This window comes from Embiotoca jacksoni, unplaced genomic scaffold, assembly GCF_022577435.1.
Source record: "Embiotoca jacksoni isolate LCO1_2020_lvr unplaced genomic scaffold, fEmbJac1.0.p SCAF_13, whole genome shotgun sequence".
NCBI lineage: Eukaryota > Metazoa > Chordata > Actinopteri > Embiotocidae > Embiotoca > Embiotoca jacksoni.
Window position 1 is genome coordinate 17,685,381 of NW_027185263.1, and position 17,997 is coordinate 17,703,377.

General features: G+C 45.3%; 2 protein-coding genes across 5 annotated transcripts; one reads left to right on the forward strand and one right to left on the reverse strand.

Moving 5' to 3' along the window:
• Positions 1 to 1,027: 1,027 nt before the first annotated feature.
• On the forward strand, positions 1,028 to 13,322 carry rps6kb1a (ribosomal protein S6 kinase b, polypeptide 1a). Of its 3 annotated transcripts, XM_069147032.1 has the most exons (15): positions 2,257 to 2,667; positions 3,714 to 3,757; positions 4,373 to 4,493; positions 6,028 to 6,096; positions 6,904 to 7,051; positions 7,207 to 7,264; positions 7,970 to 8,070; positions 8,167 to 8,257; positions 8,442 to 8,532; positions 8,647 to 8,754; positions 8,851 to 8,913; positions 9,022 to 9,099; positions 9,175 to 9,282; positions 9,987 to 10,099; positions 10,480 to 13,322. In XM_069147032.1, exons 1-15 carry the CDS (start codon positions 2,596 to 2,598, stop codon positions 10,754 to 10,756), a joined length of 1,542 nt encoding a protein of 513 aa, XP_069003133.1. In that variant the 5' UTR covers positions 2,257 to 2,595; the 3' UTR covers positions 10,757 to 13,322. The 3 variants fall into 3 exon arrangements, with proteins under 3 accessions (XP_069003136.1, XP_069003133.1, XP_069003134.1); XM_069147033.1 differs by lacking the exons at positions 2,257 to 2,667; positions 4,373 to 4,493 and having other exon boundaries at positions 3,724 to 3,757; XM_069147035.1 differs by lacking the exons at positions 7,970 to 8,070; positions 8,167 to 8,257; positions 8,442 to 8,532; ... (4 more) ...; positions 9,987 to 10,099; positions 10,480 to 13,322 and adding an exon at positions 7,736 to 7,959 and having other exon boundaries at positions 1,028 to 2,667.
• Positions 13,323 to 13,477: 155 nt separating this feature from the next.
• Positions 13,478 to 17,640, reverse strand: rnft1 (ring finger protein, transmembrane 1). 2 transcript variants are annotated; one of them, XM_069147036.1, is made up of 9 exons: positions 17,478 to 17,640; positions 16,478 to 16,932; positions 16,290 to 16,366; positions 16,066 to 16,166; positions 15,719 to 15,872; positions 15,452 to 15,610; positions 14,981 to 15,046; positions 14,796 to 14,897; positions 13,478 to 14,608 (listed from the first exon to the last, which is right to left on the reverse strand). In XM_069147036.1, the coding sequence occupies exons 1-9, from the start codon at positions 17,501 to 17,503 to the stop codon at positions 14,474 to 14,476; spliced, it is 1,275 nt and encodes a 424-aa protein (XP_069003137.1). In that variant the 5' UTR covers positions 17,504 to 17,640; the 3' UTR covers positions 13,478 to 14,473. The 2 variants fall into 2 exon arrangements, with proteins under 2 accessions (XP_069003137.1, XP_069003138.1); XM_069147037.1 differs by having other exon boundaries at positions 17,404 to 17,640.
• Between the last annotated feature and the right edge of the window lie 357 nt (positions 17,641 to 17,997).

Genomic DNA, 17,997 nt, shown 5'->3' on the forward strand with positions numbered 1-17,997 from the left:
CAACACTGAGACAACAAGCAGGAGACTTAGAGGCTTGTGAATACAGTAGGATGAAACAGCAGCAAGCTCCCACTCAGCTTCTTTCCACAGGTAGCACAAACATCAGTGAGACGCATGGAAACTGCTCTCAACAGTGTGGCCACAAGGCAGCTTCAGGCCTGCATGCTCCTGCGCTGCCTCTGTGTGAGGTAAAACACATCAGGATTACTTTCCTGTACACTGACAACAACCATGTGCACTTGAAAAACTTCAGTCTACCCTGCAGCATTCTCCCTCTGTATCAATTCACTTGATACAGTATAATTTAATAAAGAAAAGAAAATCTCCATCCTGATGACATTGTAAACCACAAGGGGGAGCAACAAGCCCTGATTCGCCACAATAAAATACAAACAGCTTCATGGTATATTGGAAATTTTTGTAAGGACTTTGAATTGGTCTACCAGGTTTCAATAAAGCATAGCTCTACTGGAAGATTTTAGGATGAAGGAAAAATGGCTTTCATAGCCTGACTAGGATTCCCTTCTTCTTGCTGCCACCTACTGGTGAACAACGGAGAAGTTGTAGACAGACCCTGCAGTGAATTACAGGGATATAATCTGATTATGACTGGGTGGAGCCGCTACAGCCACAGATTTAACCTCTTATATTATACTGCCTCAAATAGGCTTCTTTTTTTTACACAGCAGACATTTTGACTGTCAGAGAAGGAAAAGTACAGGTGTCGCTTATAACATTAACAATGGCTCTGTTCAATTCAAGTGTATCAAGACTCTGAAACTGAAGCAGCCACATGGAGTTCACTGCCATTGATTTTATTTTTTACACCTGCTCTTCTTCCTGCTGTGACATGTCAGAACATCCTGCTGTCAGCATCTGAGATAAGTTCAAAAGCCTTTGTTCAAACTATTCATACTAAATATGAAAAACCCTCCGAATGTTTTATTCTAACAAACAAACTCTGTAATCAGAGCACTTCCTGTTTTAGGTGTTCGTGCTTTGGATATCAGTGATCATCATTCAGGTATTTATGTCAGAAGAAAGAAGAGGCCTGGTTGTCAACAATAGATAACAGCATTGATTAGCTTTAATGCTCCTGGTACCAACAATTTACAAGAGAAAATTCTGACACAAATATACATTTTGACCTGCAGCTAGTAATTTTAAGTATTGATTCATCTGCCATTTATTTCCCTGATTTAAGCAGTAAACCAAAAAAATAGGAAAAAAAAAAAATATTACCAAAGAACATTTCATCAGTCCAAAACCCCAAATTAGACAAAAATCTTATTTTCACATTTGAAGAGCTGCAATTTCAGATTAAGTGATGAGTAAATTAGATAGGAATTTATTTTTTTGACAATTGACTAATTGATTAAACAATTTAAAGTCAAATATGAGCTACTGAACTTGAAGTGTTTGTGTGCAATAAGACTGCTTTGTCTGACTGAATAAATAGCGTCATGGTCCAAACTAACACTTTTCTGAGAGCTACAGGGAAAGAAACTAACTAACTATCTTCTTGATGATCAGAGGCAGAAATGGCTGAATCTACATAAATACTTTCCAACATTAAGAAGCAAAGGAAACTGACCTTTTCATGTTCTGTGGAAACAAAACTGTAGAGCAAGAAGCGGGTGCTCAACTTTTCCAATTAAACAACCAACCCAGTAACCGCAGGTAATCCCATTTACATGATTAGATTATGATTTTGCAGAGCATGAACACGACAGAAACCAGAGGAAGCATGAAACCTCTGGTAAGAGGCCTACCAAACCAACACATTCTCACATCCCGCTGTCTGTGAGGAAAATAATCAGGACATTAAATGATCGCTGGGAAGCTCTGGAACCTCACGAAGAGTGAAAGTTTAGTAAATGATTTAAAGCTCAGACAGAGGTGTGTAATCTAAAACGGCTCAGCTTTATTATCTGATCATCATACAATGATGTTCATTGTTGGAATGGAAAACTATTCCCTAAGAAAGAAAGAAAGTAAGATTTTATTATATATTATATTATATCAGATTATATTAGATTCTAAAATTACAGATAGCCTATTATAGTAAAAAAAAAAAAAAAAAAAAAAGGGAGTAAAATACTCTAAAACATAAACTAACCTGCAGTAAATTAATATTTTATGGAGCGCCACATGAAGAACAGTTAGTAGAATAAGTGGCTAAACCGGTTTAAATACAACACACGACAAGAAACAAAGAGTTATAAGCTTCTTTAAAAAAAAAAAAAAAAAAAAAAAAAAAAAAAAGCATCGACTTTGCTTTTTCTTTAGTTTGTGTGAGAATTCTATTTTTTAAATTTTATTTTTTTAATAAAGGACAACTGATTAGATCCTTTGCTGTCGTTGAAGCTCGGCCCCTCCGGTGTGCTCCCGGGCCGGGCCGGGCGGGCCGGGCCGGGCCGGGGCCGGGTAGTGCCGGGGGCCGACACTAGAGGCTCGTGCTGCAGCCCGCCGCCGTGTTGCTGCGCTGAGCTGCTGGAGCGTCGCCCATGCTGTCTGCTCCGGTGATGGCGCTCCCATGAGGCGGGACAGCGGGGCCGGGTTCTCTGACTGAACGCTGGGTGAAGTGCCGCGGCCATGGCCGGGGTTTTCGACATCGACTTGGATCAACCGGATGAGAATGTCTCTGACGACGAGCTCGAGGACGCGGTGAGTTTACGTTAACGACGACGCTCGTGCCGCCGCTTGTTAGCCCCGTTAGCTAGCACTGCTCAGCTCCCTGGGCCTGCGCTGCTAACGTCAGTAGCCCGGTGTCCATTATCGGACGTCTCGGCGCCCAACCCTTTTCCCGCGAATTCTCGAATTGCCCCGTAATGATATAATGATAGTGAACACGCGCGCACGTTTCTGTTGTATTTCCTAAATTTAAGAGGATTTGCGGCACAAACGAAGTTTCATCTCCGACACCTGACGAGCACATCCGCAGAAACCAAAGTGGAGGACGGTGAATAGTTTGGTTAAAGTTACATTAAACATCGCTGATAATAATAATATCCTTCAGTGATGGTCGAGCAGTCAAGGAAGTTGTAGTGTCAGCACATTTTGTTTTTTTGTTTAGTGTTTTTTTGAAGGAGGCCAGGGAACTTGGTCCAAGCTGAAAACACACGGTAATAACGCGCTCATTAAACAACGGGCGGGACGGGTCGTCCGATAATGGACGCATGCAGGCGGCGTAGCGCTGCATCGGCATCCGTCCGTCAGAGACCGGAGTCACATCTGACGGCTGTCAATCACACGGATGGCGCGAGCCCGGCCCGGCAGCTCCTCCGTGTCCTCTGAGGAGACATTCATCGTGTCAGTGATCACATTCCCACAAACACCAACAACAGGCTGACGTCCCGCCGACGCTAACGCGCCCGGAGCTAACAGCACCGCAGGGTTTGCTCGCTCCGTGAGGTTCAACCTGAGGTTCGTGTTCCCACTTCGCTCGCCGCCTCATCAGGAGTTTCGTCAGAATAAAGTTACTCAAAGTTCACGTTCAGGACGACGCGTCTCTCCAACCGGCTTCGTAATCACTTGTGTTCGCCGGAAGGTTACCCCGAAGGCCGGGTCAAATATTTGGTCGGAAAATGAACAAACTCGGACGGTACAACAATATAAATGTGACATAACTCCGAGAACATGTTTGTTTTTGTTGTTCCGGTTTCCTTTCCTACTCCAGACCTTCCTCACTGACGTGTGCGTCTTGTTTTCAGGTGCAGCTCAGTGAACACATGGACCAGTGCAGCAGCTTTGAATTGTGAGTAGCAGAGATGCTGGACTGTACCGGGTCAGACCGGGGCAAACCGGGTCAGACTGGGTCGGACCGGGTCAGACTGGGTCAGACCGGGTTTATTTGGGGGGCTGGAAGTTCACATGAAGGACCTGTAAATAACTTGAATGGTTTGATAAACTTTATGGTGCTTTTTGTTTTGTTTGTTTTTCATCTTCTTCTTTAGTTATAAGCACTAAATCTAATTACGCTGACTTAACCACACTGCCAAGCCAGAAGTAATTAAAGTTGGTGACAGCTTAAAGTAACCCAGAGGATGTTGCACAAACCCCCAGAACAGCTCCGGTGATAATTTGCACTTTACTGGAAGGATGAGCAGCATTTTTCTGGGAACTGTGAATGCATTTTAATACTGCAGCCTGGTGATATCTGAGGCATTTCTGACTGTAATGAAAACATCTCACCAAGTCAGCTGTTCATCCCCACAAAAGAAAAGAAGTGTTGTACAACCATTTCCCTACTCTGATGTCCCAGAAATGATAAACACAGTGTCCAGGAAATGTATTGAATGTGCTTTTTTTGTTCTTCTTTATTTTCTTACCACCTTTATTTGTTTGTTTGTTTGTTTGTTTGTTTTGCCAGTAACATGGATGACTGTGAGAAGTTTGAAATTTCAGAGAACAGCGTGAACAAGGGAACAGAGCAGATCAGGCCTGAATGCTTTGAGCTGCTGAAGGTTTTGGGGAAAGGTGGCTATGGAAAGGTGAGGCGTCCGAATCTCAAACTCAAATCCAGACTTCTGCTACTTTATGAAACTTCCTCTTCCACCTTCGTCCTCTCTGAAGATGCAACTTAACCTGACATCTAGACTTTGAAGGCTTGTTGACTTCTCAGTGTGCTGCACGTGACCTGTTCATTACACGTATTACCGTCTGATTCAGTGTTAATAGAGAATCTGAGACTACAGTCGGTCAATGAACTGATCTAAAGTTGTTTTCCGTAAGTGTGGGAAACATCACTTTGTCGTTTGCTTGTCTTGGCTCTGGACCCGCTATCATATTACCAACATGTGGGCGAGGACATTAACGTTGCATAGAAATTCCACTGTGTGGGAATTTTTATAACAAAGTAACTGGAAACTAAGTTTTACATGCTGGAAATTTCAGGAGTGTTTTTCCTTGTCATGCTTGTTTATTTACAAGCCTTTGAATTTCCAGTAATATATTACATTGTTTTTTTGTCTGTGGTTAAAAAAAAAAAAAAAAAAAAAAAAAAAATCAATCCTGCGGCACCTTTAATTGTAAGATCTGGAGGCATTTCCTACGTCACCTGCGTTTACTGCAGTCTGCTGACAAAAAAAAAATGAAGTGGAATCTTTTTCACCTCTTGTACCCAAATTTAAGACCAATCAAGATTTTAAAGATGCATTTTATTTTGGTATCAGCATTGTATGTGTTTGTTATTGCTTGTCAAGCTGTGGCACTTTTCTGACGTGTTCGTTCTAAGCTTACAGTGACTTTGCACATCCCGGTTATTTTGGAAACACTTTTTCACTGAGCCAGCAGATGCGTGACTTACTTTGTCTTCAAGTGGTTTTGTCTGACGGTGACTAAGAAGTCATTTTCTGTAACTGGGGGATTTCTTCAATTTACAAAGAAATTAGGTTGTTTTGCTACACGGTCTCATTTGTTATGGCATCGTTGTTAAATTAGGAATGTTGGCAAAGGCTTGAAGTTCCTGTTTAAAAGGTAAAGCACGAGTTGTCTTTCAGGAATTCTGCCGACATTCAAAACATGGAGTTGACTCTCTGTCCCGGGTCAGTCTTTAGGTACAATCTGTGCAGCACAGCGGCTTCTCGCCATCGTGTCCACGCAAACAAAAAAAAACTGTCTCCTTCGTTTGTCCAAGTCATTCTTCTGAATTTTCTGAACATTATGACAAATAACAGATTTTTTTCAATCACTTGTTGGGACGTTGTGTAAAATATCTTCTACTCTGCCAGACAATTATTGACTCTGGATTAGTTTCAGTTTTTTAAAAGACTTCAAAAGTACAGAATTACAAAAAAGGTCTTCGACGGCATTAAACATCTTTTTATAACAATGATTAATTCGAGACTGTGTCGTCACTGTTCATCTGTCATCATACTTTGGCCAGTATAACTATAAAACAGGAAACACGTTCCCATACGCATGTTAAAAGGGTGTTAAAGTCGATGAACCCTGTTGACAACCTGTGTGAACGTCTCTGGACACTATTTGATATCTTTTTTTAAATTTTTTTTTTTTTTTTTACAGGTGTTTCAAGTTCGGAAAGTTTCAGGTGCGACCTCAGGGAAGATATTCGCTATGAAAGTGTTGAAGAAGGTGAGTGACTGCTTGTCACTGATATACTGTTTGTCGAGAGGAACTATATTCTGTCCTTCAAGTCACCTATTAAAAGTCTATGTGCCTTCGAGACCTTTCACCTGCTGAAACCAGCTGCAGAGGAGCTAACGTTAGCGCTATGCTATGTTGGATGTAACGTCACATTACGTCGTGCGTGACTAAAGAGCAGGCGAATGTTATTTCTAAAATACTTAAATCATGAACAAAGAAAAATGTTGTAGTGTGATGGGTACAATTAATAACTGTTGTCTGTAATAAAATGAAATGATGCATTTTTGGACTCGGCCCAGCTGGACTGCAACTGTTAGGCCTTTTAGCCAGACAGTTGCGGACCAGCAGTGGTCCACGTACCTCAGTTTGGCAGTCTAATCCATTTGTGAGCGAACACAAGTACCTTACATTTATGGCTAAATCATCTCCTTGACTTCCCAGCTGGAGTGAACTGCACGTCACTGTGGGTCTTTTCTAGTGACACACTGGTACGTTCAGCTCTGAAGCCAGAAACGAAGGACAGACCACCCAAAATAATGGCAGCAGGCTCGTTCCCATGAAACCTCAGCGCTGCTCCTTCGGTTCAGCTCGGCCTCCTCTCTGCCGCTGACACACGGCTAATGTCTGACTGGGCTAGAAAATCCAGCTCATGTTCCCCAAAGCCTGAGGTTTTGGATAATGACTGTGTTTATTGGCTTAATGAGATTTAGCTACAGCTACCCTCCTGATTCCCGCTCCGCCTCAGCGGCCGATGTTGATGCTTTGACGCTCGTTAAATGTTCTGCTCCTCACCAGGCCATGATTGTGCGTAACGCAAAGGACACCGCGCACACCAAAGCCGAGAGGAACATCCTGGAGGAGGTGAAGCATCCTTTCATCGTGGACCTCATCTATGCCTTCCAGACGGGGGGGAAGTTGTACCTCATCCTGGAGTATCTGAGCGGTGAGCGTGTGTGTGTGTGTGTGTGTGTGTGTGTGTGCGTGTGCGTGTGCGTGTGTGTGCGTGTGCGTGCCAGAACGTTGTTCTTTCATTAAAAGTGTAAATTCATTTCCATTGTGACCACGTTTGACGGATAGTTCTGTTGTTTGCTGCTGCAGGTGGCGAGCTGTTCATGCAGCTGGAGCGGGAGGGCATCTTCATGGAAGACACAGCCTGGTCAGTTACTTCAACTTCACCAGCTCAACAGGCACAACATTATTCTTCGGTCTTCCTCTGACATTCACCGTGTTCTGCCGATCAATCAGAAGTGTTCCTCTGAGCTTTTGAGGAAATTCTCCTGCATCGGATTCTGTTTTGATATTTTGCTCAAACATATTATTCTTCTTAGAATCTTTTCATCCACTTTTCCCACTTATCATGTTCGTACACATATTTTTTAGGCCACCCACATGTATCACAATTTAAAAAAACAACAACCTCAAATGAATCCATTAGAGCATCCATGACTAAGGTTTCTTATCTAGTTGATTCCTTTATAATTTATAACTGATTCCTTAATAAACAGCTGCTGCATGTTTTCTCACGGCAGCACTCTGGTGTATTTTTAATGCAACCGTTTCTCGGGCGGTGTGACGGTCAGTTGGAACAAACACTCGCAGTACACGTTCGTCTGTTTTATAAACACAGCCTGGAGATGAAGATGGTGATTACATGAACCAAGCTGACGAAACAAATAAGGGTGTGTGATATTCCTGGAATAACCTAAATGACATTGAGGAGAACACCTCGACGGCAGACCTGTGATAAGCACTGAGGTGGAAACATCCTCTGGGTAAAAAAAAAAAAAAAAAAAAAATATATATAAATATGCTGAATGTGAGACCTGTAACCTTTTTTTTCTTTTCTTTCTTTCGTTGACAGTTTCTACCTGGCGGAGATCTCGATGGCGTTGGGTCATCTGCACCAGAAAGGCATCATCTATCGAGACTTAAAGCCGGAGAACATCATGCTCAACAACAACGGTACGGAAACCTGAAGTGTTCCTTACAGAAGGTTTGTTTGTTTGTTTGTTTGTTTGTTTGTAGTCTGGTGTCTCATAACTTTTATTTACCTTCCAGGACACGTGAAGCTGACAGACTTTGGTCTGTGCAAAGAGTCCATCCATGACGGGACGGTCACCCACACCTTCTGTGGCACCATTGAATACATGTAATGCACACTGTTATCATGCACAGCTGTCAGACATCTGCACGCACGCACGCACGCACGCACGCACGCACGCACGCACGCACACACACACACACACACACACACACACACACACACACACAACGTGTGTCTGCTGTATCTCTTTTTATCTCCTCTTCTTCCTCTTCTTCCTCTTCTTCCTCAGGGCTCCAGAGATTCTGATGAGGAGCGGACACAATCGTGCGGTGGACTGGTGGAGTCTGGGAGCGCTCATGTACGACATGCTGACCGGAGCAGTAAGTACACGCCCATCAATCCCACAGCACCGCTGCTAACGCAAGTAAGCAGACCTGTTCATCGCAGCATCGCCGGAGGCGCCACACGTTGCTGAACTGTTGTTTCTGCCTCAGCCTCCCTTCACCGGGGAAAACCGCAAGAAGACCATTGACAAAATTTTGAAATGCAAACTCAGCCTTCCACCTTACCTCACACAAGAAGCCAGGGACCTCCTGAAAAAGGTGAGCTGCTGAAGCACCGTGTTTCACCGGCTGCGTTGTCTTGTTATGAAACATCTGGAAGAGGCAGAGAAATAGTGTTCCAACTCTGTTTTGCAGCTGCTGAAACGAAACGCCTCACTGCGGCTCGGGGCCGGACCGGGAGATGCTGCCGAGGTCCAGGTAACGTCTGCTGGTCCATGTTGTTTACATGCAGCGTGTTAAACATCCCGATTAGAGGCTTAATGCATTAATAGAGACTAGCCGCGCTCCCGTCCCTGTCTCTCCCAGGCCCACCCGTTCTCCCGACATATAAACTGGGACGACCTCCTCGCTCGCAAAGTAGAGCCTCCGTTCAAACCGTTCCTGGTGAGTTGTTTGCCCTCCACGAGTCAGCGTCCTCTGATCCTGCAGGGTGACTAACCGATCCGCTTCTCTTGGCAGCAATCGGCTGATGACGTCAGTCAGTTTGACTCCAAGTTCACCAGCCAGACTCCAGTGGACAGTCCCGACGACTCCACGCTCAGCGAAAGTGCCAATCAAGTCTTCCTGGTGGGTACCAGGGGCCCCGAAAACAACGTCAGAGTTTTACATTAAGTTATGTATGTTTGTATGCATAACTTGTGTTTAATAATCCACAGTAACCTGTGCATTCACTTAAAGTTAACAAATAATTCAAAAGACAACTAAAGATTCATTTAACTTACAACCACTTGTTATATATTCAAATTACTTTTGTTTTAAAGAAGTGTATCCAGATTTTTAGTTGGCATGCTCTTCAGTTTTAGAGTAAACATATGTTGAAAGTCATAAATCAGACCACAGTACAGATGTAAATGTACTTAAATGTAAGAATACTTTCTATCATCATATTTTGTTGTCAGACGCCGGGAGCTGGTTTTAGTTCACTGTTCGTTCTGAAGTTGCAGAGTTTAAGTGAAAAGACAGATTCTACCAGAACATTGTGCATTTCCTCCTGCCTCGACCGTCTGTGTTGTCTGCAAGCAAACGCTCTGGACACAATGTTTTATATTTCCTTTTCAACAAGTGGGTCTTACGAGAATCGGTTAATGCTTCCCATCTGGTTTGATCCTGCTGGTTTTCCTGGAAGCTTCACTCACTGTTCCACCGCATCGCATGATACGGTTTACTCAGCGTTTCATTGCTCATCATCAGCTGCGGGTTGTTTTTGGAAAGATGTTCTTTGAAGAGGTGGACTTAGATCTCTGTGTTTTTGTCTGCCACCCTTTCCCCAGGGATTCACATATGTAGCCCCGTCTGTGCTGGAAAACGTCAAAGAGAAGTTCTCCTTCGAGCCAAAGGTCCGCTCACCGCGGAAGTTCCCGGGCAGCCCGAGAACACCTGTGAGGTAACAACATGTTGTTTTTGTCCCCAGTTTGGCCGAGTTACGACGGTCCTTTAGAGATTTTTTTTTTTCCCCCCCCAAAACAAGTCTACCCCGCACTGATGACTCATTTGCTGACCTTGTAAATGAAGCCTGCTCGGCCTAAATAAAGCCGTCACGAGGCGGGTAAATATAACCTCCCTTCCAGTGGTGCAACAGCCTCTTACTTTATTTTGGAAGTCAAATAAATGGGGGGGGGGTCAGTCGTGACGGGCACACGCGTGTCTGCTAGATGAGGGAAGTTATCGGAGGTTTTAGTGTCGACTGAATAATCACACGTCAAGTCAGAGCTGTGACTCGTCTGCGATGTCGGAGGAGTAAGTGTCTCGTGTGTCCTTCCACAGTCCGGTGAAGTTTGCAGGAGGGGACTGCTGGCCCCGGGGCCCCTCGCTGACCGGCGGCCCGTCCCTGCTGTCCCCCGGCAGCTCCGCGGAACAACCCATGGAGGTGTCGAGCGCCGAGCACATGGACACGGGCGGCGGCGGCGGCGGCGGCGGCGCCACCGAGGCCTCCGCCCCGCTCCCCATCAGGCACCCGTCGGGCATCAGCGCCGGGTCCTACAAGAAGCAGGTGTACCCCATGAACTCCAAGCGGCCCGAACACCTCCGGATGAACCTATGACGCTCGGCGCGGCCCGCGAACACTAGCTCTCTTTCAATTTCTCCTCCTCCTCCTCCTCCTCCTCTTCCTCTTCCTCTCGTTCTCTTTCGAAGAGACTTGTAGAATTTTTTTTTTATTAAGATGAATTGACTGACGCCGTCAACGCCGATCACCAGCTCTTCCAGCAGCGCCTTCCCCCCGTCCTCGGCCTCCTGAGTCCTCCCGCCTCAGCCCGGCAGATAATCAGCAGCGTCGGCCAGCGGAGGGAGGGAGAGTCAGTGAAAGTCAGTTTGGCGGTTAGCTTCGTAACGCCAGCTGATCATTGGGCTGCGGGGGGGTTTGGTGCACTCAACTGGCATTATACCACTGATGATTTCCTGGTGCTCTTCCATCTTCACGTCTCATCAGTGTCACCTGTAGTGTTTACCACTAGTTGCCTCCATCACAGCGACAGAATTCTCGTTCTCCCTCAACATGCCAGGCTTTTCCTTGTTTTGTTTTTTTTTTTGGTCAATGACCACGTTGTGATGAGAAGCTTCAGGTTACATTGTCAGTAGGTACATTTATTGGATGATAATTCCACAATGAACGCAGTATGCCTTTAAGTTTGAGGGAGGGACTCGGGAGTAGGTGGCGCACGGCGAATGATAAAGCAGCTATAAAAAGACAGAAGTGACATTTCAGCTGAGAGCATCACTTCCACCGCGATCAATACCAAAAGCTGGCACCGCCTCACTCGGCCGACTGCAAGGTTTCCTGCAGGAGGCCCGTCCACGAGCTCTGTTCACTTTCTTTGTGTTGAATGTAAACGGACTCCAAACACCTTCCTGCGTGCCGCTTAAATCTCCTGAACTCGTCCGCCCTTCACCTCGGCGTCGTTGCCGGGTGGAGACCAACGAGCGCGTCGACCCGAAGCGCTCGGAGCCGGTTTGGCGTCTCTGCCTTTTACTGATTCAGGCTGCGTTCATGTTTGAGGTGCTCTTTGTGCATTGACACGAGCGTGGCTCTCGGTGTCAGAGGGGATAAATCCAAATCTGTATTAGCGGACCAGCTACTGAAGCCTGTTTGATTGGACCTGTTTGTGTGTTGTGAAGGTGCTCTACGGTCCTGAAGCCGACCGCGCGGTCGGCTGCAGATTCCCAAAATGAAAACTGAATGAACGTTTTAACGGTTTCTTGCTTTCCAAACACTTGGAACTTACTGATACGACCAAAAGCACCGTTTCAAAACAAGCGCATGGTTTTTGCTGGTAAACTAACAAACTGTGAAAACAGCTGCAGAGGTGTGTCACTGATTTATTCAGGAACTGTTAGTAGGGCTGGGCAAGATATGAAACTTATGTCAATATCATGCTGAGACGAGATGTGGTTTTAGATTTTGGACATTGTAAAGGTTCTCCTGGATTTAAAGGCTGCATTACAGGAAAGCAATGACATTTCTAGCTGCTCTGTTATCTGCCTTTAATTACACTCATTATATCCACTGATGATTATTTACTATAAACTGTTCATATTTTGGGAACGCACCGATAGCCATCCCTACTATATTATTAAAATCACATTATCGAGGTCAAAAATCTGGTATTGTTTGATTGTGTCCATGTCGCCCAGCCCTCACTACAAGGTTCAAAGGTCAAAATGTTTTTGTTCATACCAAAATTGTATTGTATTGTATTTTGAATCATACTGACTTTGTTTTCTACATTGATCCTTCTTGTAAGTTGTTTTTCTTTTTTGAACGGAGTTGGGTTGTAACACGGCTCACTGTTGAACACATCCTTCTTCGATCATTCCTGTACAACAACCGTGTTTCAGACCCGTCGCTCCACTCGCTTCTCTTCCTTCGTATTTATTTCAAGTGCCACCGTGGTTCCACTCGCGTTGTCGACGCTATGCAAACTATGTATTTATTATGTAGTATTATTTAGAGAAGGCAGCAGAATGTGTGATGATGTGACTTCTTTCGACTTAATAAGCCTGTAGAGTATCATTTTATTTCCACGTCTCACAACAACCTCGGATGCAGCTTCTGTTTTTTTTTGTTTTATATGTTCCATCATCGGCCTGAACGTCTTACGGTATTTATTTTGTGGCATCATTTCAGAAGACTTTTTGATATGTTTAACTTTCCTCGCTGAAAACTTGAACTTCCGTTTTTTTTTTTGCAGTGCTCTAATTAAGACTGACCTATTGCGCAAGAAAAACAAACAAACTGATGCAAAAACCAATGGGAGCTGCGGCCCTGTGCCTTTGCTGACAGAATACATGATGTATGTACAGTGTTGCTGTATATTGTGATAGCGTGAGAACGGCTGGGATTGATCCCGAACATTCGCTTCCCGTTACATCTCTGCAGGATGTGTGCATTCCGTCGGTCATCGGCTCATTGTGTCGCTGATCGGTGAACTAACGGTGAAACATTTTGCTGCTGTTCGTGCTTCAGGTTCACCGACATCATCTGTTGAGTAGAAGAGATGTTTGAATCACTGGTGGGCATTCAATAACATTATTTCTGTTGCCGTGTCACTCGTAGACCTGCCCCTTCAGACGGGGGGGGGGCGCTACCATGTATCATGTACATAATAAAGTCAAAATCAAAAATAAATAATGATTCGGTTTGCGAGTTATGTCACCGCAACGCAGATTTGTTCAATTGAAGTGTTTATATTGTTGAAGGTTCGGGTTTGCTCCCCGACAGTTGACATGTTCCCGGCGTGCTTCATAAATCAACGAGTCCCAACTCTGAAATCAAATGTAGATCTTTATTCAGATAGTTTATGGATCTAAATGGGTCAAAATAACACGGTGAAATGATTTCCATACATAAAATAGATGTTTCTCCCGATCTTTGGTTTTAACAAAAACGGGGCTACATCACCCCTGTAGAAAAATAATTTATGTGTCAATCACTCTCGCGAGCTCGGCTGCATCCTCGTCGTCACTCGTAAAAAAATAGAGCCCCAAAAATGCAAAAGGCAAAACTGTTAATCCGTCACACGAGCCGATTTGTTTTTTTAGTGTCCGTCCTCGTGTCACGTGACTGCGCAGCGGGCTTCCTCAAAGCTCCCGCAGTGCGTCCGCCACACCGGTCTCACCCCTACAACCAGAGGTTGGACAACGCTTCCTAGCAGAGGTCTGCAGCTGCCCAACTTCTACACATTTATTCTTACAAGTCATGAAAATTTGCTTGCACACAATTTAGAAACACTTGGAAAAGACAAGAGTTCACGTGTTGCATGTTTGTTCAGATGTATGATAAAAGGAGAAGATTCGTTTAAAATACTTTTATATATAACTCTCATTCACTCCCATATTTACACGTAAAAGAAACGAAGGAAAACAATTTTGTGGAGGAAAATTTGGATTAAGATTACAGGTGAATCAAAGCAACACAACACAAAAGGAAACAACTTCAAACAGGGAAAATCAACAACAACAAAAAAAATACTTGAGGGCAATGAAATAATTAACTGTGTTGTCTGAGAGTGACAAGTAGGTAAATAATCCTACTGTCGGTGAAGTTGTGCCCTTAATGACCGCAGCCCTTTGCTGACGAATGAAACAGTGTGTACGACATTACTCGTCCGTGGGGTTCGACAGCCGTGGAGGAGGAGGAGGAGGAGGGGGGAGAGAGGGAGGTGGGGGGAGGACGGGGGGAGAAAAAAAACTTTGAAAAAAATATCCCATGTTACATACACGCTAATACCATATGTCCCGTTTCAAAAAGCTCCCGGTCTCATTAATAGATCTGCAGGTGTGGAGACGTGGCACCGTCCCTCCATTTGTAGACCTTCTCCGTGATCACTGTGCGGCAGAGAGGGCAGCTCTTCTCCCGGTTGAACCACAGGGCGATGCATTCGTCACAGAATATGTGCTGCGCAGCGGAGAAATAAGAAATCACGTCAGCATGTGTCGCACCTGCAGAACTTCAGTTGGTCCGATTCAAGAAAACACGAGCGGTCGGACGAGATCAGGAGGTAGACGACGGAAAATCCCGGTGTAGGTTTTTAAATGTTCCTAATACCCCCCCTCCCCCCCGTGGTGCGTCCTCGTGGTTTTACCTGACAGAGGAGCGCTCGCGGCTCCCGGTACTCTCCCTGGCAGATGGGACACACATCTCCAGCCTCGCTGCACTGACCCCGGGTGGCTGCTGCGCCCGTATGCTGAGAAATCAAACGACAAAACACTTCAACACGGCTGCTTGATGCCTCTGAACATTTGGTGTTGAACCGAGGAGACCACTGACCTCGCCCATCAGAAATATCCTCACAGTTTTCAGTAAAGACGTCCACTGACCGTACAATCCCAAAAGCTACGAGGAGAAAACGACAAAACACGGTTCACTTTAATTGTCTCAGTCAGAGGGGATCAAACTGTCCTACGAAGGGCCCAAAATAAACGTTGATGTTATGTTTCATTACATTTTTATCAAAAGGTGATATATTTCATAGAAAGTTAACGTTAAAAAAAAAAATCTAAAAGATTTCAGAATAATTCAAACACTACTATTTAATTTGATCATGAAGCATCCGTGTGCTTCTTTCTGGAGGAAAAACCACGAGCTCATCAGAGGCGCCGGCGGCACCAAAACCAAGAACACCAGGGCCGACTTGGCCCTCCGGCCCCAAACCGGGCAGCTCTGGTCCAAGTGGAAGGAAGTTCTCAACATTCATGCATCTAAAATCTATTGCGTGTCGGCTTTTGTTTTGTATTGCACCTTCAGTATGAGGTAGATCAAAGCCAGCAGGACCCCCAGTGTGAGTCCGGGGGCGCCGTCCGTCTCCTGGTAGGTGACCAGGTAGCGGAACCACAGTGGGACGGGCGCCATCGCCTGGTGGACTTGACCCAGCTCCTCAGTCAGCATCAGCCACCGCCCCTGGACACGCGGACAAACTTCAACCTACTGACGCAGCACTGACAACACAGTACGGGGAGAGTCCTTCGTTGTCTTGTTCAGCAATCAGAACAAATCCACCTGTCTTACCTGGGTTCTGTAGGCCACCAGTGAAGAGGGCAGCAGCAGAATAAGGCACTTCATTCCCATGTAGAGGAACTTTACGATGAAGTTGGTGATGCCGACTGCCCAAAGAATCTCCCAGAAACCCAGCGGCTCAATGGTCGGGTTGAGGAAGACGAGGCTGCAAGGAGGTCAACATTCAGGCTCTTTAACACATTTCAGCTTTAGCTATTTACGAGACCGCAGGACGAGTGGCAAAGAGAAGACCTTTGAGGTTTGAGTCCGATTATGTGCTCAGTTCAAACAGACAAACTGAGACTATAGTCCAAAAGCGGGTCGCAGGACAGTTGATGAGAGACGTGATCAAGTCTTACCAATGGTAAAGTGTCTCGGTGAGAAAGGTGTAGTAAAGCAGGAGGGTGGAGGAGATCATGAAGACCAGCAGCCATATGCACTGCAGCTTGGAGTGACGACCCTGAGGGGGAGAACACACACACACACACACACACACACACACACACACACACACACACACACCAGGTTTTAGGAGTGATGCACATGAATGGAAAATAAATCAGCGCCCTTTGACTGGACTCACCTGAAGAAAGACTTGAGTTTGAATGTTTTTATTCACATATAAAAAAGTTGTGAAGAGGCCGACTCCAACTGCTAAACCTGGTAAATGAAGAGGAAGATTATGATGAGCTGTCTTGTGTTCACAGTTGCAGTAATGCTGTTTGCTCAGCTGCCCCCCCTCCCTCCCTCTCCCCCCTCCCTCCTCCTCACCGAGTACATGTTGGATGACCAGCTTCGCGCACAGTATGACGAGGAAAGGAAGACTCTTTTGGAGCCAGCGGAACAGACAGCGCAGCTCCGACAGGGAGCTGCTGGGTTCTCCAGAGTCCAGATCGGAGTCGGGCGGGTCGAGCTCGGACTCGGACGTCCGATTGTGTCCGTGTGAGTGTGAGTGTGAATGCGGGTGGCTGTGGGAGTTAATCCTGGATCTCCTGGATGACGCGCCTCCGCTCGACTCCCCCGGGCCGCCGGTCATGGCTACCCGCACCTCGCTGCTCTCTGAGCCGGCGGCGGCGGCGACGACGACGGTGACGGGCGCCCTGGTGAGGAGGTCTGGTTGCAGAGTTGCAGATGAACCGTTGCCTGCATGGTCGCCTCGCTCACTCACATCAGGCTGCATCACAGCAGCAGACTCCCTCAGCTTCAGTGCTTTCCTGGAATCACTCCTAACACACAAAAGACACTTTTACAACCGAACTGTGTTCCAGCTCTATTCATCATCATCATCATCATCATCATCACCATCATCATCATCACCATCATTATCATTATTATTATTATTATCACATCTCTAATAACCAAAACAAACAAACCAGCTACTGATACGATCATTTGCCATCGTTTAAGTGCCGACGTGATAATAAGGCCTCCGTGCTTTATTGTCCCATGTTGGACACGTGAACAGCTGACAGGATTAGTTGTTCAAACTTCTGTTTTCTGTTTAAAGTCGAGCAGCAGGTAGAAACGGAAGCTAACTATCCCTCATCTCGATCACCTCCTCACACTTGTGTGATCGATGTTTAACTCTCAGTTACATCCGTAGACTGTAAAAAAAACATGTAAAGGTTTTATTAATTTGAAGACATTAAACCCAAAAGTAGTTTAGTGACAGACAGCTGAACGTTTCCCATACTGACCTAGCCGTTAGCGTTAGCAGCTAACAGATGTTTCCTCTCCGGCCACACTGGCGGCTGTGAACGCTTCAGCTCACCTGTCATTCTGCACCCGGAGTTTCATGGTAAGCTTTTGGTCCCCATCGAGTACAAAAACCAAGCCGCCAAACGAAACGAAAGCAAAAGGAAAACCAAAAATTAAATTAAGCTGTTAGCTTTCAGGCTAGCCCATGATAAGCCGCTCGTTCAGACATCTTGACGTTGTTTACGACTGCTGACGTCACAAACTTCTTCTGTTAGATTTTTAACGGCGCAGCAGGTGAACAATGCCACGACGGCTCCACCTACTGGACTAATCTAAAACTACACTCACGGTACAGGTTTAGAATAACGTCAGAGATAACCCAAAACAGACACATATCGCTGACGTACAGTGGGTACGGAAAGTATTCAGACCCCTTTAAATGTTTCACTCTTTGTTTCATTGCAGCCATTTGCTAAAATCAAAAAAGTTCATTTTATTTCTCATTAATGTACACTCAGCACCCCATCTTGACAGAAAAAAACAGAAATGTAGAAATTTGTGCAAATTTATTAAAAAAGAAAAACTGAAATATC